Genomic DNA, 24,648 nt, shown 5'->3' with positions numbered 1-24,648 from the left:
TGGTATCACCGTACTCAGGAGAAGTAGTATAATGTGTTTTGGGGTGTATTTTTACACATAACCATGCTGGGTGGGAGAAAGCTCTCTGTAAATGGACAATTGTGTGTAAAAAAAAATCAAAAGATTGTCATTTACAGAGATATTTCTCCCACCCAGCATGGGTATGTGTAAAAATACACCACAAAACACATTATACTACTTCTCCCGAGTACGGCGGTACCACATGTGTGGCACTTTTTTACACCCTAAGTGCGCTAAGGGGCCCAAAGTCCAATGAGTATCTTTAGGATTTCACAGGTCATTTTGCAACATTGTTGGTTTCAAGACTACTCCTCACGGTTTAGGGCCCCTAAAATGCCAGGGCAGTATAGGAACCCCACAAATGACCCCATTCTAGAAAGAAGACACCCAAAGGTATTCCGTTAGGAATATGGTGAGTTCATAGAAGATTTTATTTTTTGTCACAAGTTAGCGGAAAATTACACTTTGTGAAAAAAAAACAATTAAAATCAATTTCCGCTAACTTGTGACAAAAATAAAATCTTCTATGAACTCACCATACTCCTAACGGAATACCTTGGGGTGTCTTCTTTCTAAAATGGGGTCATTAGTGGGGTTCATATACTGCCCTGGCATTTTAGGGGCCCTAAACCGTGAGGAGTAGTCTTGAAACAAAAATGACCTGTGAAATCCTAAAGGTACTCATTGGACTTTGGGCCCCTTAGCGCAGTTAGGGTGCAAAAAAGTGCCACACATGTGTTATTGCCGTACTCGGGAGAAGTAGTACAATGTGTTTTGGGGTGTATTTTTACACATACCCATGCTGGGTGGGAGAAATACCTCTGTAAATGACAATCTTTGGATTTTTTTTACACACAATTGTCCATTTACAGAGTTATTTCTCCCACCCAGCATGGGTATGTGTAAAAATACACCACAAAACACATTGTACTACTTCTCCCGAGTACGGCGATACCACATGTGTGGCACTTTTTTGCACCCTAACTGCGCTAAGGGGCCCAAAGTCCAATGAGTACTTTTAGGATTTCACAGGTCATTTTGCGAAATTTTGTTTCAAGACTACTCCTCATGGTTTAGGGCCCCTAAAATGCCAGGGCAGTATAGGAACCCCACAAATGACCCCATTTTAGAAAGAAGACACCCCAAGGTATTCCGTTAGAAGTACGGTGAGTTCATAGAGGATTTTATTTTTTGTCACAAGTTAGTGGAAAATGACACTTTGTGAAAAAAACCTATAAAAATCAATTTCCGCTAACTTGTGACAAAAAATAAAATCTTCTATGAACTCACCGTACTACTAACGGAATACCTTAGGGTGTCTTCTTTCTAAAATGGGGTCATTTGTGGGGTTCTCTGTAAATGGACAATTGTGTGTAAAAAAAATCAAACAATTGTCATTTACAGAGATATTTCTCCCACCCAGCATGGGTATGTGTAAAAATACACCCCAAAACACATTATACTACTTCTCCTGAGTACAGCAATACCACATGTGTGGCACTTTTTTGCAGCCTAACTGCGCTAAGGGGCCCAAAGTCCAATGAGCACCTTTAGGCTTTACAGGGGTGCTTATAATTTAGCACCCCCCAAAATGTCAGGACAGTAAACACACCCCACAAATGACCCCATTTTGGAAAGTAGACACTTTAAGGTATTCAGAGAGGAGCATAGTGAGTCCGTGGCAGGTTTCATTTTTTTTGTCGTAAGTTAGAAGAAATGGAAACTTTTTTTTTTTTTTTTTGGTCACAAAGTGTCATTTTCCGCTTACTTGTGACAAAAAATAATATCTTCTATGAACTCACTATGCCTCTCAGTGAATACTTTGGGATGTCTTCTTTCCAAAATGGGGTCATTTGGGGGGTATTTATACTATCCTGGAATTCTAGCCCCTCATGAAACATGACAGGTGGTCAGAAAGGCAGAGAGGCTGGAAAATGGGAAAATTCACTTTTTGCACCATAGTTTGTAAACGCTATAACTTTTACCCAAACCAATAAATATAGGCTGAATGTTTTTTTTTTATCAAAAACATGTTTGTCCACATTTTTCGTGCTGCATGTATACAGAAATTTTACTTTATTTGAAAAATGTCAGCACAGAAAGTTAAAAAAATCATTTTTTTGCCAAAATTCATGTGTTTTTTGATGAATATAATAAAAAGTAAAAATCGCATCAGCAATCAAATAGCACCAAAAGAAAGCTTTATTAGTGAGAAGAAAAGGAGCCAAAATTCATTTAGGTGGTAGGTTGTATGAGCGAGCAATAAACCGTGAAAGCTGCAGTGGTCTGAATGGAAAAAAAGTGGCCGGTCCTAAAGGGGTAGAAAGCCCTAGGTCCTCAAGTGGTTAAGGGCTGGTCCTTTACTGAGTTAGCAATCATGAAAAAGGCAAGAACCGCTCAGGTTTTTGACAGTTGGCGCCCAACAGTTGATGGTTATCTTGATCGTTATCTTGAAATATACTTTCTATGCGGGAAGTATAGACCATAGTTTTCTATCGCGATAAGAGAATAAAAAAGTACTTATATACTCAAATATAGTGTTGGATATGCATATGAAGCATCCAAAATCTGAAGCAAAGAAGGAAGATATTTTTTTGCTTTCAAAGTCTCGTAGAAGAGAATTGTTAATGAACACACTCAGTTTATAGTCTATGAAAAGACGTAGAAGAGAAAAGAAATACTTTGGCCTATTGAACCTAAGAAAAGGAATAGCGCTACATGTATTTTTCTGACACATACATACATCCGATTTTATATATATAGATATGCGTCTCTGAAGAATTCCCTAACTCACCGATTTGACATTACCGGTTCATTGCATGGTTATTTCTCTTTCCAACCCCTGTAGCTCTTCACCCTTCCCACTGATGAGGTAGGCTCCTTTATCTACCTGGCATTATTTGGTAGAAGGCAGAGGTATAAATAAAAGTCTGCTTTAAAATGTCCAGGGTGGTAATGTAAGGGTTATGCCCGCTTCACAGTGAAAGACCAAATGCCGCATTTACTGGGTTTGAGCGCTAATAGGTCTGTAAGGCCCTTGGGTGTGCGTCCAGCGTGGCGTATAGCAGAGGCCAGGATGGGAAGTTAATAATGGAGCTATATGATGAAGACAAACGGACAGGCTCAGTGTACGGCCTAATTTTTTTAAAAGCCTACTTGTGAAATCCTCCATGCCAACTAGTTGTGCGACCAAGCAGCCACGTGAGATTGAGTGTAACCGGTGTATAAGGCCCTTAAATGTGCGGGTGCTGCATGCACGCTCAACTGAAGGAGGCACCAGGCAGGCTCAGTCTACAACCTATGTTTTTTTTTTCCTAAAGTGAACCTCCGGACTAAAAATCTACTCAGCAGAACTGAAAAGGCTTGGCATTTCGTTAACAGTTTCACAGCATCAAAACTTTGTTTTTCTTACCAAAGCATCATTTTTAGCTGCATTTTTAGCTAAGTTCCACCCATCAAAGAAAACTGCCCGGGCTTTTTTTCCCCTTATGCTGTGCAAAGCATGATGGGATTTCCTATGTTGTTATTCACGTTGTCTAGCAACTGGGAGGGGTGATCAGCACACAGGACAGTTGGAACTGTGTCTCATGCGCCCTGTCACCTCCTTTCAACCAAAAAGATGGCTGCCTTCATGAAATCAAACATTTGCCTGTTCTTTTAAAACAGGGTAGGTAAGAGATTATATTACCTATCTATTTTAATTAACATAACTAATGTAACTCAATGACAGTATGTTTGTTTAGGCTGAAGTTCCTCTTTAAAGCATATGTGTCAAATTTATTTTTTAAAAATTATTTTGAACGTTTTTAATGAAAAAATTAATAAAAACAACACAAATACAAAGGTATTTTTGAAAACAAAATTACAATGTCATTTCAATTTCATTTTTTAAATTACAATAACAAAATTACAGCACGGTGGCAGCCTGACTGGCAGGCAATAAAGTGCAGACTACCTGAGACACCACCATGGTGTCCTTGTATCTAGTGCCTATGTTCGAACTGCCACTCTTAACGCTGCATTTACCAAGACTGAGAGCTAATGGTGTGCGTGTGTGGTGCTGCATGTGCGCACAACTGAAGCAGACACCAGACAGGCTCAGTCTATAACCTATTTTTTTAAAGCATATGTGTCAAAAGTATTTGTAAAAAAACATTTTTGAAAGTTTTTTTTATAAAAAAAATTAGTACAGACAGCACAAATAAAAAGTTATTTTTAAAAAATTTAATTTCAATGTTATTTAAATTTAAAAACTATTTTTGTAAAAAAAAATACAATAAAAACAAATTACAGCAGGCCTGCCATTCGTGGTGGTGGTGTCACCAACTCCAATGCAGAGCCACGCAGTGGAGGCTTGCTAGTTGCCACTGGTGTTCAGTAGATGGCAGGCTGGCAGCACCCATTTATGGTGGAAGTGTCACCAACTCCAATGCAGAGCCACACAATGGAGGCTTGCCAGTTGCCATTGGTCTTCAGTGGATGGCAGGCTGGCAGCAGGCCTGCCTACCATTTGTGGTGGGGGTGTCACCAGCTCCAATGCAGATCCACGCAGTGGAGGCTTGCCTGAGTGGTCAGCAGGTTTACCCAATGTGCGACATAGGTAATATACAATCCCTGACCATGCTTTGTGGACCAGATGTCAGTGGTTAGATGGACCCTTAAAAATTGTAGCAAAGGAGTAGCGAGGCACTGTGGTTTCAAAAGAAGATACCTTTAATCCACGGTGTAGAGACACATCAGGGTATACAGTGGGGGTGAGGGAGTCCTGACAGCTGTTTCACTTTAACACAAGCTTCCTCAGAGGCCTCTGAGGAAACCTTTGTTAAAGCGAAATAGCTGTCAGGCCTCCCTCACCCCCACTGTATACCCTGATGTGTCTCTACACCGTGGATTAAAGGTATCTTCTTTTGCAACCACAGTGCCTCGCTACTCCTTTGCTACAATTTATAGTGTCTGTCTATGAGTGCACGTGTAAGCATGAACTACAGAATCCAGTGTCTTTTGCTGACATCTATTGCCAGTCTTTTTCTCCTTTGCTCCATCATTGTTAGATGGACCCTTGCCCCAACACTGTGTGCCAGAGTGATGGCACAGGTTTACACATACACATTTAACTTGAGAAAAAAAATTGTTAATGTTATTTATGAAGAAAATGTAATAGTTATTTTGAAAAAAAATGCTATTACTGTTGGATGTGGACTACGCCCTGGGGAGCTGAGGGTGATATACCTGACCTGACCGTGCTGCTTTTAAATGTCCATAATGGTAATGTAAGGGTTATGCCTGCTTCACACTGGAAGACCAAATGCCGCGTTTACCGAGATTGAGCGCTAACAGGTCTGTAAGGCCCTTAGGTGCGTGTATGTGTGGTGCTGCATGTGCGCTCAACTGAATTGACCAGCTTGGGCTTTGTTATTTATAAAAAAAAAAGTCAACGTTATTTACCCAAAAATTGTATTAACTTAGTGTGTGCTGCTCAAGTGAATGGACCAGAGTGCTGTCACATGCAAGGATGGGCTCATGAATAACCATGAGTCCGTAAGGACTCAAATTCATAATTAAAATGAGCTGTAATTGCCGCAGCTGTGCGGCTGGATGATAAGGGGTTATTTACCCACAATCCGCCGTGCTGCCTGCGCTCCAAAATAAATCCTATTGGACGCATTGCAAGCCTCACCACGGCGCACTTTCTCCTTTCGGCTTGAAGGAAGAAGTGCGCGTAGAGAGCAACACGTCCAATGCAAGCTATTTGGAGTGCAGGCAGGACGGCGGTATTGTGGGTAAATAACCCCTTATCATCCAGCCTATCATCCATTACGGCTCATTTTAATTACGAATTTGTGATTATTCATGAGCCCATTCCTGGTCATGTGTAGCAGAGGCCTAGATGGGGTGGAAAGTTAATTACAGAACTTTATGATTGTACTAGCAAGCAGACTGGCTCAGTGTCAGTCAGTCATGCAGAGTGCAGAGATGCTGGGTGGGGACTGAGTTAAGTCTTTGGGCAGGCAGTAGCACTCCGAGATCTATGCCTCATTCATTTTAATAAAGGTGCGGTAATCAACACTTACAATGATTACCTGACCAACTTGAGTTCTACTTGGAAAATTCCATTTTTTTCCACAGTGGCATCCAAACTTGCTCATTTTCATGTACAAGTTATGCAGGCTGATGAAGGGCAAAACAAGTCATGAGGGGAACCTGTTGTGATGTTTCACAGGGGGAAACCCAACAATCTCAACTTCCCATCTGAGATACAGTGGCTTGCAAAAGTATTCAGCCCCCTTGAAGTTTTCCACATTTTGTCACATTACTGCCACAAACATGAATACATTTTATTGGAATTCCACATGAAAGACCAATACAAAGTGGTGTACACATGATTTTAATCACACATGAACATCCACTTAAATAAATAAATTAGTGTTCTGTACACATTATTTAGCTGGTGAGTGATCCCACAGCGCCGTAAGCTGCCCCGATGACGACCGACATTTTGGTGTGGTGAGACTATATCCACGGCAGGGTATGATGAACGGCTGCTGTCTATCTTGGGAATTGACTGGGAAATAAGCTGTGCTCCATCTGCGGGGAGCGGAGGTTTGACACGTTTGCAGTGTCAGTAATGAGATGCGTATGCAAATTGTTGCAGAGGTGTACAATGATATAAATGGTTATACGGGTTGATTGGAAGAGCAACTGCCGGTGACCTTACCTGGTTCGCACCTGGATTTAAAGTCACTGTTGGGCCCGAAGAAAGAAATTAATTACATATATGCATGCTAATGGACTATATAGGAGTGCACTCCGGTCCCACGCAGTTGCTATAGCCCCACAGTTGCTCCAGGGATTGTTTTTAAGGGAGGGTACATGTTTGTCTGTTTCTGTATGTCTATAGGCCATAAGAGGTTGCAATAAATTTTCATATATTATTATTACACCAGCTTTGTGCTCCCTATATTTTCCCTTTTTTTTTGAGTGATGAGAGTTACCAGAGTTTTTTTAAATGTTTTCACTAACCATGTTCTGATGTTGAATTAAAATTATTGCTAATCTCAGTTATGCCACGTAGTAGTTTTAAAGCTGCACCTTCCCTGCTACCTTTCTGTCTCACATTAAGCAGGCAGGAGTGTGACTAGGTTATCTTTGATGTAATATTGTTCCTTTAATGTGTTGGTTTTGGTAGGCTCCCGAGAATATGTCTGGAATTGCTCATAATTTAACCCCACAAAAAAGGGTAGGATGTTTTGGGAACAATAGTTAGGTATTGCTCAATGTTCCTTGTTTTTGTGCAGATTGACAGTTTAATATCTGATGCTACGTAGCTGAGGGGTGGTTGAGAGGGTGCAAGCATAGCAGAGATTGACGAGGCTGAAGATGCTGCTGGACCAGGAGGAGGAGGTTGACATTTTGTGTTTGTGTGCTGCTTTTATTAATGTGTGCACACTGCATACCATTGTTGTTTGTGTTTTGCGATCAGGTACCTTCGCAAAACAGTTGTCCCTAGGTGGGTGTTGGGCTTACCATGACTCAGTTTCTTTTGGCAGAGGTTGCAGATGGCATTGCTGGTATCAGAGGCACACAAACAAACAAAAATGCCACACCAGTGAGCTTTGGAATATTGGCATACTGGTGGTGGCAACAGCAGACATTGAACGGCGTGTTCGCTGGTTGACCTCAGATGTATCACTAAATGCATCATGTGTGAATAACTCCTCTGACATATCAAGCAGCTGTGGTGATGGAAGCTGTGGAAAAAGGTTCAGTGCGGAAGCTGTAGAAGATAGGGTGTGCTGTGTAAGCCAGTCTACTACGTCCGCAGAATTTTGGGGGTTGAGGGTACGTGCCCTCTGAACACGGTGCACTCTTCCAGAGCCATAGTAGATCACAGCAGCATGACCTCAAGGACACTTGCGAGGTGGCCTATCTCTGCCTCTGCCTGTGATTTTTAATTGGGCTACTGTGCCTGCAACAAGTGAAAAGTAATGCAGTGGAGGTGCTACTATGCCTGCAACTGAATGTGGCAACAACAATAGCAGTGCACAGCTCTGGTTGTCAGTGGGCTGTGTAGTGTCACACACCGAGATACCTAACAGTTCAAACACAATACAGTGATGATGATAATAACAGGTGCTCTGGAGCAGTAGTGGTAAAACTGTGTTTGTGTGTTATGTGGCACCCAAATTTAATATCACTATAAGTGGGCACAGGTGTGAGCCAGGGCCATTGGGCTCTGTGTGTGCACAATCAGACACACACTGAGAAGAATAGGCAACAAGTGAGGTCAAACACAATACAGTGATAACACAGGCCCTGGAGCAGTGGTGATAGTGATCTGCTTGTGTGCTGTTATGTAGGCACACAATTCAATATCACTGGGCACAGGTGTGGCTCAGTACCAGTGGGCTCAGACAGACACTGAGAATGCAACAGTTCAAACACAATACAGTGATAATAACAGATGCCCTGGAGCACTATTGTGCTTGTGTCTAATGTGACACACAATTATAGTGGGCACTGAGCACAGCTCTGGGTGGCTGCCTGTGGGCTGTGGAGTGTCGCACACACACACAAAAAAAAACTCAGCACAATGATGAAGAAGCCCTCAAAGGGCTGTTTGGGGTGTTTAAATAGCAATCAGCCAGCGAGGATCAAAATAAATAAGCCTCTCCAGCATGCTCTGTCCCTTCCTCTCACTATTCCAGCCATAGACAGACTGGAACATGGCGGGCGCTGCAGCATTTTTATGGGGGGGTCTATGAGAGAGTGCAGGCTGATTGGCTGCCGTGTGCCTTCTGACTGTGATGTAAGGGGTCAAAGTTTAGCCCAATGATGATGTATGGGGGCGTGTGTTGATAGCGCCATGTGCTCGTGGTGAGCGCAATTACACAATCTTCGTTGAATAGTGCTAACCGGGGAAGTGTTTGGGCCATCTCTATTGGTCACTGGGTGACCGGGATTAATATTCTGAAAAGTGGGGGGAGCCTACAAAAGCCAATCAAAATTCACCTATTGATTTTCAAGGGGAATATTTAATTGCTGCCATTCTTGCACTGTTAATGGCACAAGCCTTAAACCTGGTACAGTTGGTCATTGGGTGACTGGGGTTCAAATTCAGAAAAGGGGTAGAGCAACAAACAGCCAATCAGATTTGTTTCATTTCAAGGCAAAATATCGATGCCAAAGACCGCAAAGCTCACAAACTAGGTCATTGAATAATTGAGTAATTATGTGTTAGGGTTAGAAAAAATGGGCACAGCCAACACCAGCCAAATACATACCCTGGCAACCACTATTGCAAAAATTGAAAGATATAAAATACATGAGTTTACATAAATGTAAGATGTACATTTTCTCTAGTGTTAGATGCATTATACATTCCTTTTTGCTATGTCACTTATTTCTTACAGCGTGTAGTAAAAATCTGACAGGTCATCCTCAGGTTTTTTTTTGTTGTTTTTTTTTCTGAACGGCAGTTGCTCAGTCCAACTGGCAAAATAGTGGATAATACGTAAGCGGACTGGATGCATGTTTGAATAGATACTTTCCACGGGGTGCTTTTAGAAAGAATAAAGAAAAGTAATCCTGTATGAGGAGATGGTCCAATCTGTCATATTTTTACTACATATTGTAAGTGACAATGACATAAGAAAAATATATTTACAGTGCATTTTAATCTGGGTCAATTGTACATCTTGTGTACACATGTATTTCTAATTTTAGATTTTTTGTGACCAATTTTTAAGACCATTTTTTATTTCAACACCCTTGGTTACCTTTTTTTTATTATTGAAATACTACCTTCTCTTTATTTCCCTTTGTGTTCCTTGTTTTACTTTCTTCATTTTACCAAAAAAGTATGTTCCCTAAGTTTGTTACTTAGCACATTTAATGACTTTGCTAGAAATAGATTATTTTTTTAGTATATGTTCTTGCTATTTTATTTGGGTATTTTAAAGTTTTAAATGTCTTTCTTATCCAGCCATTTGTTACATTATTAATCACATAGCAAGATCAGTTTAAACTTGATGAAATAACACAATGTTTACTGACTTAACTATAAGGGAACAATATGAAAATTATTGCTGCTTTTATTTTCAGAGTTCTGATACAATTAAATATTTCCATACACCACTGCCAACACATGTTCACTTTTCTTCTTTTAAGAGAAACAGTCAAACACACTGTGCATTCATAAACTGCAAATTCTTAAATGCAAAAGCGAAAACTAGAAACTACAGTATTTTTTTACATAAATTATTTAGCCAATGCTACTGCTGAGAATTCCAACTTTAAAATATTTTTAGTATATCAACCTGCTCATATGTTTTTGTTTTTTTCTGTTTCAACTATTGTAGTAAGCTTTACTTATTGATTTTTTTTTCTTTCCTTTCCTTCATGCTGTCGCTTAGAGCCCTACAGAGAGACAAGTATGGGAGTAAAACTAAATATTGCATATCAAATGTAATTTTTTAGTTTATCATATATAAATATATATATATATATATATATATATATATATATATATACATATAACAGTAAATAAAGAACCAGCAACATCAAGAGGAATGTTGTTTCACTTATGTCCCTGCTGTATTATATGGTACCTTGTATGGTTAAGGTCTTACATAAAATATGTATTTTAATGTCTAATTTTAGATGGATGGCCAATGAGCTTAGTTTTCTGAATATATCTCTTCTAAACACAAGAGGTGCCAAATCATACAGCAAAGAAATAAATCACTAAAATATGAATATAAAATGTTACTGGTTCTATGAAATTGTTATCTTCAATTTTTATTTTTTCCATGATTATTACATTGTATATTATATTAACCATAGTAATATATATATATATATATATATATATATATATATATATATATATATATATATATATATATATATATATATTGGGATGTAAAAGTTTGGGCAACCTTGTTAATTTTCATGATTTTCCTGTATAAATCGTTGGTTGTTGCGATAAAGAAATGTCAGTTAAATATATCATACAGGAGACACACACAGTGATATTTGAGAAGATGTTTGAGAAGTGAAATGAAGTTTATTGGATTTACAGAAAGTGTGCAATAATTGTTTAAACAAAATTAGGCATGTGCCTAGATTTAGGCACCACAAAAAAGAAATGAAATCAATATTTAGTAGATCCTCCTTTTGCAGAAATTACAGCCTCTAAACGCTTACTGTAGGTTCCAATGAGAGTCTGGATTCTGGTTGAAGGCATTTTGGACCATTCCTCTTTACAAAAGATCTCTAGTTCATTCAGGTTTGATGGCTTCCGAGCATGGACAGTTCTCTTTAACTCACACCACAGATTTTCAATTATATTCAGGTCTGGGGACTGAGATGGCCATTCCAGAACATTGTACTTGTTCCTCTGCATGAATGCCTGAATGGATTTTGAGCAGTGTTTAGGGTCATTGTCTTGTTGAGAGATCCAGCCCTGGGGCAGCTTTGTCACTGATTCCTGGACATTGGTCTCCAGAATCTGCTGATACTGAGTGGAATCCATGCGTCCCTCAACTTTGACAAGATTCCCAGTCCTTGCACTGGCCACACATCCCCACAGAATGATGGAACCACCACCATATTTTACTCCATGCATAACGCCCCTCCAAAATGAAGCTGGCTTGTCCAAATATGCTTTAGCATACCCTTGTTTGTGCTGTGGGCGGAGAAAAGGCTTCCTCTGCACCACTCTCACATGCAGCATCGCCTTGTGTAAAGTGCAGCGAATGGTTAAACAATGCACAGTGACTCCATCTGCAGCAAGAAGATGTTGTTGGGCTTTGGTGCTGGTCTGTGGGTTGGATTCACCTGTGTATGTAGGTCAGGGGTCCCTAAGCTTACCAAGCCAATTTGAGTTGCAATAATTAGTTTTAAAGGTTTTTGAATCAATAAAATGACAACAGTGCCCAAATGTATGCACCTGCCTAATTTTATTAAAAAAATTATCGTGCACTTTCTGTAAATCCAATAAACTTCATTCCACTTCTCAAATATCACTGTGTGTGTCTCCTATATGATATATTTAACTGACATTTTTTATCGTAACAACCAGCGTTTTATACAGGAAAATCATGAAAATTAACAAGGTTGCCCAAACTTTCGCATCCCACTATATATATATATATATATATATATATAAAAATATATATATATATATATATATATTATATATATATATATATATATATATATATATACATACATATATATATATATATATATATATATATATATATATATATATATATATATATATCAGAATTATATAGAATGGCATTTTGCAAGGAAGAAGAAATAGGTTAACAGCTTACAGCTGTTTTGCAGCAATGGAGGTTGACCAAGCCTTAAAGGTTGATGCTACCAATTTCTACAGGTGCCCTAATGTTTCCTGTTTACTTACAACCCCTTCTGTCTGCGCAAAAATTGTGTTCTAGCACACTGCTGTTTCATACACTCATTAACATTATTTGACAAGACCAGACAAAGAATATTTATATCATGCTTTACTCCTTGTGGACTCAAAGCACCAGAGCTGCAGCTACTAGGGTGCACTCTATGGGCAGTCTTGTCCAAGGTCTACTTACTGAATAGGTGCTGGCTCACTAAACAGGAAGAGCTGAGGTTTGAACCCTGGTCTCCTGTGTTAGAAGTAGAGTCCTTGAGTCTAGAGATTACTTTAAAGGACAACTGAAGTGAGAAGACTATGGAGGCTGCCATATTTAAATAACATCAGTTGCCTGTCAGCCCTGCTGTTCTATTTCACTGCAGTAGTGTCTGAATAACACCAGAAACAAGCATGCAACTGATCTTGTCAGATCTGACAATAATGTCAGAAACACCTGACCTGATCTGTTGCATGTTTGTTTAGAGCCTATGACTAAAAGGATTAGAGGCAGAGGACCAGCAGGACAGACAGGCAACTGGTATTGTTTAAAAAGAAATAAATATGGCAGCCCCCATATCCCGCTTGTTACAGTTGTCCTTTAAATGGATGGATAGATCCAGCCACTGGAATGCATAAACTAGTGTGTTGCTTTAAAAATGGTGGGTAAAAGACAATGGAACAGAGAGGGAGACCATCATGAAAACTTAAAAGTGTAGGTGTAATGATTGTGGAATTATCTCCGTGGTCAGCACACAAGATGTGTTTCAGACAAATTTTTATTGGAAATGGATTAATATAAACATTGCAGTAAATTCACTCACATCATGAGGGTCCTACACCAATTAGGACCCTCTCCGGCTAGGTCGCTTCCCACCCTGTGGTACTCAGCATCACATACGATCAGAAGTGCATAGCCTGCTCTCGCCCTGACTAGTTTCGGCCTCTCGCCGTCATCAGGGGATACGAGAGCGAGCGGGCTGCACTACATGTATATATACACAAGAAGAATAGGTCATTACCTTCTCCCAAGCAAGTTCCATGCCTCTGCACCGAGCGCCGGCCCGGAAGCGAATTACCTCTGGTCGGCGGCCATACTGGTTCCTGTGATGTAATTGGAACGCATTACGCGTTCCACCATGCGGAAGAACATAATCGGTGCGCAGTAGAGCGGAAAAGTCGCACCGCAGCACCCCGCATGTCGTCAGATCATGCATCTACTATGACGCATGTGCAAAGGTGCAGCTCTACTGGAACTTCAATGGGGACACAATGTATAATATAATACTGCACAAGATATACACTAATAAGATCACAATATTGCACAAAATTTACACCATATGATCATCAATAAAATACATGTAAAATAGAAAAATACTCATAAAAACAGATTAAATATACGCACCAGATTCAATAAATACATACAATGTGACACAACTCAACGTCCATAATACTCCACAGAGCCATCTTATGGTCAAAGTACTAATTTTTGCAGGAAAACATATCCATTTAGATAAATGGTCTTTTGTCACCATCTACTGGCATAAGCAAATATTACACTTGTGGATAAAAATATACACATATTGCACATATTACAAATATATGAATCTAAATGAATGAAAATTAATTATAGGAAATCTCAAGTTTCATAAATTAATACAATTTTATCATCAACATTATAGATCCTACCTGGGGACAGTCCATTTTCTTTCATGAGTTAGCTAAAAAACAAGTTAAATTAAAATCAATATTTAAACCATCAGGGTGCATGCAGTTCAACTTAATGATCCAGTTCATTTCTAATTTCGCTAAGTCTCTGTCTGGATTATTTCCTCTCCATTTTTTTTATACCTGATCGATTGCTGTAAAAATAAGCCCTTTAGGGTTACAGTCATGTTTCTCCTTAAAAGGAAGCAAACTATTTAATTCCATCTTACTATAGAACTCCTGTAATTTATGCGTTGCCAAAAATTCATAAGAACAGTGTAAAACCACCGGTAGGCCTATAGTAAGTGGGATAGGTTCTGTCACCTCAAGACTGGGAGAATTTCTAGACTGCTTTTTACAACCTTTGGTCACTAAAGTTCCATCTTACTTGAAGGACTCAAAAGAATTGATTAAAATACTAGACCCCATAACTATTAATAGAGAAACTTACCTAGTCACTGTGGACGTAACATCCCTTTATACTGTGATTGACCAGAATAAAGGATCAAAAGCAGCTGAGTATTTTTTAACCAAATCAGGCCTATTAAATGATCAGCAGTTACAATTTTTAATAGAATGTCTTAACTTTGCTATGAGTAAAAACTATTTTTGGAACGACAGAAAATTCTTTGTACAAGCAGTGGGTGTGGCAATGGGAGCCAAATATGCACCGAGTCTAGCTAATTTATACGTCGCTAAATGGGAAGAACAATATATTGACTTGAATAAGCAGAAAGAATTAAAAATGTGGAAAAGATATATAGACGACGTAGTCTTCCTATGGGATGGAGATGAGATCTCTCTACTGTCATTCATTGATCATATTAATAACAATGGAGAAAATTTAAAATTTACATGCGACTATAGTAAAAAGTGCATTAGTTTTCTTGATTTAAAAATTATGAATGAAGATGGAAGGATCAAAACACAGACTTTCTTTAAACCCACTGATCGAAAAAGCTATATACCCACAGATAGCTGCCACCATAGAAATTGGTTAAAATCGGTCCCAAAGAGTGAACTATTAAGGATATATAGAAACTGTACGGAGAAAGAAGACTTTGGAAAAGAAGCTGATATACTTATACATCGCTTTGCTGAAAAGGGTTACAATAAGGAGGAGGTTGAAGAGGTATGACAGGATATTATGAAAAGAGACAGGAAAGGCATTATTTTTGGAGAGAATGTATCTGAGGATAGGCGTGACCAGAGAACATTGATGATCACCGACTATAACATACAATATAGAGAAATAGAACATATTCTACAAAGACATTGGCATGTTCTAAGGGCAGATCCGGAGTTAGCTGAAATCTTATCTGAAAGACAAAGTGTTATATAAAGGAAGGTCCCTAATTTGAAAGACTTACTTACCATGAGTGCTATAGATATTCCAGTGCAGGCCGGGGGGCGATTAGCAGATTTTAAAGGATTTTATAAATGTGGTACATGTTTTGCTTGCAGACATTGTACAAAGGTGGCTAGGAAGACCACCGCCTTTACAAATAATATTAATAGAGAAAGTTTCACAATTAAGAACTTTATGAACTGTGAATCTAAAATGGTTGTCTATCTCCTTGAGTGCCCTTGTGGGTTACAATACGTGGGTCTTACCACGAGGGCACTCGGGTAGAGACTATATGAACATGTAAAAAATATTCGAAAAGGTTTTATGGATCACTCTGTCTCTGCCCATTTTAAGGAGAAACATGACTGTAACCCTAAAGGGCTTATTTTTACAGCAATCGATCAGGTATCAAAAAACTGGAGAGGAAATAATCCAGACAGAGACTTCGCGAAATTAGAAATGAACTGGATCATTAAGTTGAACTGCATGCACCCTGATGGTTTAAATATTGATTTTAATTTAACTTGTTTTTTAGCTAACTCTGAAAGAACTGAAAGAAAATGGACTGTCCCCAGGTAGGATCTATAATATTGGTGATAACATTTTATTAATTTTATGAAACTTGAGATTTCCTATAATTAATTTTCATTCATTTAGATTCATATATTTGTAATATGTGCAATATGTGTATATTTTTATCCATCCGTGTAATATTTGCTTATGCCAGTAGATGGTGACAAAAGACCATTTATCTAAATGGATATGTTTCCCTGCAAAAATTAGCACTTTGACCATAAGATGGCTCTGTGGAGTATTATGGACATTCAGTTGTGTCACATTGTATGTATTTATTGAATCTGGTGCGTATATTTAATCTGTTTTTATGAGTATTTTTCTATTTTACATGTATTTTATTGATGATCATATGGTGTAAATTTTGTGCAATATTGTGATCTTATTAGTGTATATCTTGTGCAGTATTATATTATACATTGTGTCCCCATTGAAGTTCCAATAGAGCTGCACCTTTGCACATGCGTCATAGTAGATGCATGATCTGACGACATGCGGGGTGCTGCGGTGCGACTTTTCCGCTCTACTGCGCACCGATTATGTTCTTCCGCATGGTGGAACGCGTAATGCGTTCCAATTACATCACAGTAACCAGTATGGCCGCTGACCGGAGGTAATTCGCTTCCGGGCCGGTGCTCGGTGCAGAGGCATGGAACTTGCTTGGGAGAAGGTAATGACCTATTCTTCTTGTGTATATATACATGTAGTGCAGCCCGCTCGCTCTCGTATCCCCTGATGACGGCAAGAGGCCGAAACTAGTCAGGACGAGAGCAGGCTATGCACTTCTGATCGTATGTGTTGCTGAGTACCACAGGGTGGGAGGCGACCTAGCCGGAGAGGGTCCTAATTGGTGTAGGACCCTCATGATGTGAGTGAATTTACTGCAATGTTTATATTTATCCATTTCCAATAAAAATTTGCCTGAAACATATCCACTGAGAGTACCTTCTCTGTCTCTATTGGGTTTCTGGGAGCACACAATATAGCACCCAAAATACAGGAGAGGTCTCTGGAGGTGGATGGAAGTTCCTGTTTTGACAACGTAATACCTGGCGCTGTGATTGAACGTGCTATTGTTTCTGTGGAGGAGAGAGGGTCCTACCCTTTACACGGCTGCAAAGGTTGTTGCTCTAAAAAGAATAAGGAAGAGGATTTCGTGTATGTCCTTGAGGGGCGCCTCTATATGCTACAGAAGCACACAAGATGTGCGCTGACACTGCGGAAGTCCTCCACAAGCGTATAAAACGACAGAACCCAGCTTGGTGCAATGCACTTGTAGAGGGAAATTCCCACCAGCAGATGGAGCTGTGAAGTGCAGAGGAACAACCCATCTGCGCTGCCACAGATGTCAGATGGGAATTGCAGGAATTGCAACAATGCAGGGCAAGATGGCCCTCAGAGAGAGAGAGTGAGCACAGCGACAGAATGTATGTGTGTACACCAATCTAGTGGCCCCCCGGCGACGGTGAACACACAACAGCGGAAATCAAGTGAGAACGCAATCGCAAGAGTGGCGATTGCCAACAGTGACACAAGACCGAATAAAGACAGAGCACAAGTGTAGCAAGAAAGACACAGCAAATAACAATGATCAGAACGCCAAGGAAAATAACAAACGCACTCGCTAAGCGCGGTCGCCGCATGAAAAGCGCAACAGCGAGAAAACACACTAATGGCGCGGTCTCCGCACGAAAAGCGCAACAGAGACAAAACACGCCAACCCTAACTAACCAAAGAAACACGAAAACAAAAGAGAACGCGAACGCTTGCTAAACGGTTACCTCACCGAGCCTACAGCAAGCGTTCGTTCCAGACAAGTCCACAGAAGGAGTAACCAGTAGCAACCGCAGCTCTGGCCTACACTCCCAGACAGAGTACAGAAGGAACCACCGCCACTACCGCTAGGGCGAATGCGATCCAAACAGGCAGACAGATGGAGCTACCAGTAGCAACCGCTGCTCTGGCTACACTCCCAGACAGAGTACAGAAGGAACCACCGCCTCTACCGCTAGGGCGAATGCGATCCAAACAGACAGAACGATTACCTGCCGACCGCCGCTGGCGACAAGACAATCGCAACAGAAAGACAGTACAACTCAAAACAGACTACGCTAGAAGGAATGCTAGTGCACTCCCAAGGAATTACTCTAAGATAATCTTAGCAAACAATTAGCAAAGTCTGAGACTCCAGGTAAGTTAGCAGAAACAAATCATCGTGACCAGCCAGGAATTCTGGGAGGAAATGGTATTTATACTGCAAGCCATCAAAGGAAGCAGCTAAGCAATTTGCATGCCAAGTGGATGCAAATTCCTCATCAGAGCAGCAGCTCAGCAAGTTGCAGAGTGAAGACAGGTCTCCTTTCCAGGGACCTGCAGCACTCGGACCTACAAAATGGTCAAAAAGTTGTCTGCCTGTGCAGACAGCAGAGCAGATCAGATCATTACAGTCCTCCCCCCCCCCCCCCTCTCCCCCTTCCAGGGACGGCTTCCAGACGTCTCTCAAAACTGATATTTCCAAAAAAACATATCTGACTGAACACTCATGAAGGTTGGGACAGCCCGACAAGGCTCAATTCCAGAGTCAATCTTCCCAAAACAGAACTCATTGGAAGCAGAAGCCACCGAAACATGCCCATCAGTACTACAAGCCATCAGAACTGCGAGTGCCAGAGAAGAACCCATCGAAACTCTCCTAGCAATACCCGCCACCTTCCAGGGACCGTCCAAAAATACCAAACCTCCCACAATACCTATTCGAAGTGTCCCTATCAAGACAAAAGCCACTGTTGATCCCGTCCAGGGTACCAAGAAAAATTTCTCCCAGAATCTCCCAGAACACTTTGAAGCTCTGCAGAGATCCCAAGAGGCCAGAACGTTCACCAGGCTCACATGGAGAACTATCAAGAACCCCTATAAAATCTATGACAATTCCGGATTCAGAATTACCAGGACAACCATCAAGATCAGGGCTTTCAGGGACCACTTCTGGGCATGCAGGCAGGCAAAATCAGAACATGTCTCCACCGAGGAAGCATCTGAGCATGCTGGTAACCGAGACACACTTGGGCATTTTGGCTCACAGAGCGCATCGGGGCACACTGGCACAAGAGAAACCTCAGGACATGTCGAGGAACTGCCAACCTCAGAGTCCGCCATGACAAGACCAAAACCAGGACCGGGCAGAGAAACATCACGAGTAGTGGTCACAAGTATTGGTCTTTCAAAAGAAGACTTGGACTCACACTTAGAATTCTCTGTGACTGTAATATTGTCTGACAAAAACTCATCATTGACTACACATGACTGAAGCTCCACAAGAGCTGCAAAAGTAGTCAGCATAACAGCAATGCCCACTGAAGTGGGCAATGTTTCAGAAAGATCTGGGGGGCAGGAGGCATCTCCTAACAGTTCTGCACCCCTTGGTAGGAACTCGGAGACCTCCAGGACATCGAACAAAACCTCAGGAGCATTGTTTCCCAAGTTTTCTGACAAAGAAATCAAGGATTCTGAACTATCCATGTTACAGGGCAGGCTCACAGGAACACCTGAGAAACAGGCCTTAGATCGCACAGACTCAAATTCCATACAAGCAGAAGAAAATCTCTCAGAATTCACACAGGTGTCAACAACAGTGGTACACCCATTCATTTCAGATCGCACAGAGTCAAAACTCACTTGCTTTACCCCAGAAAGGCAGGAACAATCATCCGATAATGATGTCTCTTTATTGGAATCAATTGGTTGGTGTGTGTGCAATTCATCCAAAATCGCCTGCCACACACAAATCACCGGATCCACAAAACACTCGTCACACTCATCAGATTTGATCAAAGTGTACACAGAATCGATACAAGCATTCAGAATCTCTTCGCTTTCTGCGATGTAAAAATCGCAAAACGCTTTCCAATCAAACTCGAACTCCTCAATCAAAGCCCAAATCTCCGACGAAGCGAATGGAGGCTTAAACAACCCTATATCAAAGAAACACTCATATGGGTTGGGATCAGGAACATGCATAGATTTTCTTACTGCTTTAATATAATGTATAATTCTGCCTATAATAGGATCCACATATGTTTTTGCTTTGGGTAATGAAACCTGAGAAAAATCGTACAAATCGGAAATTCCCTCTACACTGGGAATTTCGGTTTGGCTGGTCATACTGTAACGATTGTAAAATTATCTCCGTGGTCAGCGCACAAGATGTGCGCTGGCACTGCGGAAGTCCTCCACAAGCGTATAAAACGACAGAACCCAGCTTGGTGCAATGCACTTGTAGAGGGAAATTCCCACCGGCAGATGGAGCTGTGGAGTGAAGAGGAACAACCCCTCTGCACTGCCACAGATGCCAGTGGGAATTGTACGAATTGCAACAATGCAGGGCAAGATAACCCTCAGAGAGAGAGAGTGAGCAGAGCGACAGAATGTATGTGTGTCCACCAATCTAGTGGCCCCCCGGCGACGGTGAACACACAACAGCGGAAATCAAGTGGGAATGCAATCGCAAGAGTGGCGATTGCCAACAGTGACACAAGACCGAATAAAGACAGAGCACAAGTGTAGCAAGAAAGACATAGCAAATAACAATGATCAGAACGCCAAGGAAAATAACAAATGCACTCGCTAAGCGCGGTCACCGCACGAAAAGCGCAACAGCAACAAAGCACGCTAATGGTGCTGTCTCCACACAAAAAGCGCAACAGAGACAAAACACGCCAACCCTACCTAACCAAAGAAACACGAAAACAAAAGAGAACGCGAACGCTTGCTAAACGGTTACCTCACCGAGCCTACAGCAAGCGTTCGTTCCAGACAAGACAGACAGAAGGAGTAACTAGTAGCAACCGCAGCTCTGGCCTACACTCCCAGACAGAGTACAGAAGGAACCACCGCCACTACCGCTAGGGCGAATGCGATCCAAACAGGCAGACAGATGGAGCTACCAGTAGCAACCGCTGCTCTGGCTACACTCCCAGACAGAGTACAGAAGGAACCACCGCCTCTACCGCTAGGGCGAATGCGATCCAAACAGACAGAACGATTTCCTGCCGACCGCCGCTGGCGACAAGACAATCGCAACAGAAAGACAGTACAAGGCAAAACAGATAATACAACCTGACTACGCTAGAAGGAATGCTAGTGCACGCCCAAGGAATTACTCTAAGATAATCTTAGCAAACAATTAGCAAAGGCTGAGACTCCAGGTAAGTTAGCAGGAACAAACCATCATGACCAACCAGGAATTCTGGGAGGAAATGGTATTTATACTGCAAGCCATCAAAGGAAGCAGCTAAGCAATTTGCATGCCAAGTGGATGCAAATTCCTCACCAGAGCAGCAGCTCAGCAAGTTGCAGAGTTAAGACAGGTCTCCTTTCCAGGGACCTGCAGCACTCAGACCTACAAAATAGTCAAAAAGCTGTCTGCCTGTGCAGACAGCAGAGCAGATCATTACAGTAGGTCTTTCTTACAGAAAAATTGTGAAGAAAGTTAAGGTGTTAGTGAATACAGTCAGCTAAACCATCAAAAGGCACTCAGAAACTGGAAGCCTCTAACAGAAGAAGGTCTGGCAGACCCAAAGGAACAACAATATCAGTAGATATTCAAAGTGTACACAGAATCGATACAAGCATTCAGAATCTCTTCGCTTTCTGCGATGTAAAAATCACAAAACGCTTTCCAATCAAACTCGAACTCCTCAATCAAAGCCCCAATCTCCCACGAAGCGAATGGAGGCTTAAACAACCCTATATCAAAGAAACACTCATATGGGTTGGGATCAGGAACATGCATAGATTTTTTTACTGCTTTAATATAATGTATAACTCTGCCTATAATAGGATCCCCATATGCTTTTGCTTTGGGTAATGAAACCTGAGAAAAATCGTACAAATCGGAAATTCCCTCTACACTGGGAATTTCGGTTTGGCTGGTCATACTGTAACGATTGTGAAATTATCTCCGTGGTAAGCGCACAAGATGTGCGCTGGCACTGCGGAAGTGCCAAAAAGGAACTTTTGCCATGCACTGCGGAAGTGCCAAAATAATCCTATCTGGACGGATATATCCATCCAGATAGGCTGCACTGCTGCCGCTACCTGGTGTGCTCCTGTTGCCTTCTGTTAGCCCGGAGATCAATGAATGGGAACAAAGTTCATCGTACCAAAGAACGACACCGTCAACGAGGCGGCTCCGTCTTTCACAAATCCCCTTCTGTCCCATCCACTCATTACTTCCGCTTTGTGGAGGAACTGCGAGGGCATCTTGAAGCCAAATAGAAAATTACATCTGAAAATTAGCCCCTTACCTCCCACACTCTCGATAGGTACACATAAGGTTTTTTTGTGGAAAAAAATATATATACAATAAAAAAAATTACATAAATAGTTACCTTAGGGACTGAACTTTTTTAACATGTATCTAGTAAAGTATATTACTGTTATTTTTTTTAATTATGGGCTTGTAATAAGTAATGGACGCAAAACTGAAAAAATGCACCTTTATTTCCAAATAAAATATCGGTGCCATACATACGATTTAATCAGTGTAATAGCCAGGACAAATGGAAAAATAAAATACATGGGTTTTAATTACTGTAGCATGCATTATTTTACAACTATAATGGCCGAAAACTGAGAAATAATGCATTTTTTCCATTTTTTTCTTAATCGTCCTGTTAAAATGGATTTATAATAAAATATTTCTTAGCAAAATGTATCACCCAAAGAAAGCCTATATGGTGATGGAACAAAACAAGATATAGATCATTTAATTGTGATAAGTAGTGATAAAGATATTGGCGAATGAATGGAAGATGAAAGTTGCTTGGATGCATAAGGTGAAACGACACTGAAGGCTGAAGTGGTTAATGTGTTCATTATTATTCTGACCCTACAATTTAGTGCTTCTTTTTACAGTACCCCTTATTATAATAATGTGCTCTATTATACTTCCCCCTATGATGGGAGAAAATGTCAGGGAACCCTTGCAAAGTACTCAAGGAACCCAGGGGTTCCAGGGAGCTCTGGTTGAGAAAGCCTGGCTTAGGGGGTCAGGGACCCATTCTACAGCAAGAGAAGGCCAGTGTTTGTCAGAACTAAATATATACATGTGACAGCTAAATGTCAACAAATATCTATTTAACAGTACCCCTAGTACTTTAACACTGTGAGTATAGAGCAAGATTTTAAAACTAATACTTTTCCAAACATTTTTTTCCATCCAAGTAATCATTATAATACATTGTTGGATGAATTCAAGAAGTTGGTTATAAATGATATAGGCAGGCATTAGGTATGCTTGAGTTGAAAACTTCTGGTAACCGATAAATGTTAATAAAGATATTAAAGTATAAAATATAATTATAAAACCTGCTTATATGGGTGGTGGATAAGCAATCCTAGTAAAGTAGATTACTTTAACCACTTGACGACCGCCCACTACCGATGGGCGTCGACAAAGTGGCACCCCCAGGACCGCCTAACGCTGATCGGCATCGCCTTCTGGGGCACTTAATTGCCAGGAATCGCGCACAGTGATGCGCGCGCATCTGCCGGCATTAGGCTCCACCCCCTGCAACATCAACCCGCCGACCAATTAGCAGCGTCGGCGGGTTGTTAACCCCCGATCTCCCGCACTGAAAGCATATAATACGCTTTGTAATGTATACAAAGCGTATTATACAGGCTGCCTCCTGCCCTGGTGGTCCCAGTGATCAAGGGACCACCAGGGCAGGAGGCAGCCCCCTAGTAAGCACACAAACACACTGATCCTGCCCCCCCTGCCCCCTGATCGCCCACAGCACCCCTCAGACCCCCCGATCACCACACTCAGACCACTGTTTGCACCCAATCACCCCCCTAATCACCCATCAATCACCCCCTGTCACTATCTGTCACCGCTATATTTTAGATTAGGTCCTAAACTGCCCCCTGGGGGCTCCTGATAACCCCCCCACACCCTCAGTTCCTCCCCAGAACCCCCCGTGTACTGTATACATCTATTCTCCCCTGTAATCACCCACTGATCACCTGTCAATCACCCATCAATCACCCCCTGTAACCACCTGTCACTGCCACCCATCAGCTCAGACCATAACCTGCCCCTTGCGGGCACCTGATCACCCGCCCACACCCTCAGATCGCCCACAGACCCGCCCTCAGATCATCTCCCAAGTGCATTGTTTACATCTGTTCTCCCCTCTAATCACCCACTGATCACTCATCAATCACCCCCTGTCACCACCTGTCACTGCTACTCATCAGATCAGACCCTAATCTGCCCCTTGCGGGCACCCAATTACCCGCCCACACCCTCAGATCGCCCTCAGACCCCCCCCCTGATCACCTCGCCAGTGCATTGCTTGCATCTCTTCTCCCCTCTAATCCCACCCTGATCACCTATCAATCACCCCGTCACCCTCTGTCACCACCTGTCACCCTCAGATCCTCCCCAGAACCCCCCGTGTACTGTATACATCTATTCTCCCCTGTAATCACCCACTGATCACCTGTCAATCACCTGTCAATCACCCATCAATCACCCCCTGTAACCACCTGTCACTGCCACCCATCAGATCAGACTCTAATC

General features: G+C 41.4%; 1 protein-coding gene across 9 annotated transcripts in view; it reads left to right on the top strand.

Moving 5' to 3' along the window:
• ADGRL3 (adhesion G protein-coupled receptor L3) overlaps positions 1-24,648 on the top strand; it is a 2,975,920-nt gene that overhangs the window by 2,862,718 nt on the left and 88,554 nt on the right. For 4 of the 9 annotated variants that reach the window (XM_068233819.1, XM_068233820.1, XM_068233817.1 and 1 more), the window contains one exon: positions 10,434-10,451. The exons of 2 other annotated variants lie outside the window; for them this stretch is intronic. In XM_068233819.1, coding sequence (XP_068089920.1) covers positions 10,434-10,451 — 18 coding nt within the window. Of the gene's footprint in view, positions 1-10,433; positions 10,486-24,648 lie in introns of all 9 variants that reach the window. 3 more of the 9 variants (XM_068233825.1, XM_068233822.1, XM_068233823.1) reach the window with 1 other exon arrangement.

The sequence above is a fragment of the Hyperolius riggenbachi genome, chromosome 1 (assembly GCF_040937935.1).
Source record: "Hyperolius riggenbachi isolate aHypRig1 chromosome 1, aHypRig1.pri, whole genome shotgun sequence".
NCBI lineage: Eukaryota > Metazoa > Chordata > Amphibia > Anura > Hyperoliidae > Hyperolius > Hyperolius riggenbachi.
The sequence above is the reverse complement of the archived record's forward strand: the minus strand, read 5'-3'. Positions and strand labels throughout refer to the sequence as shown.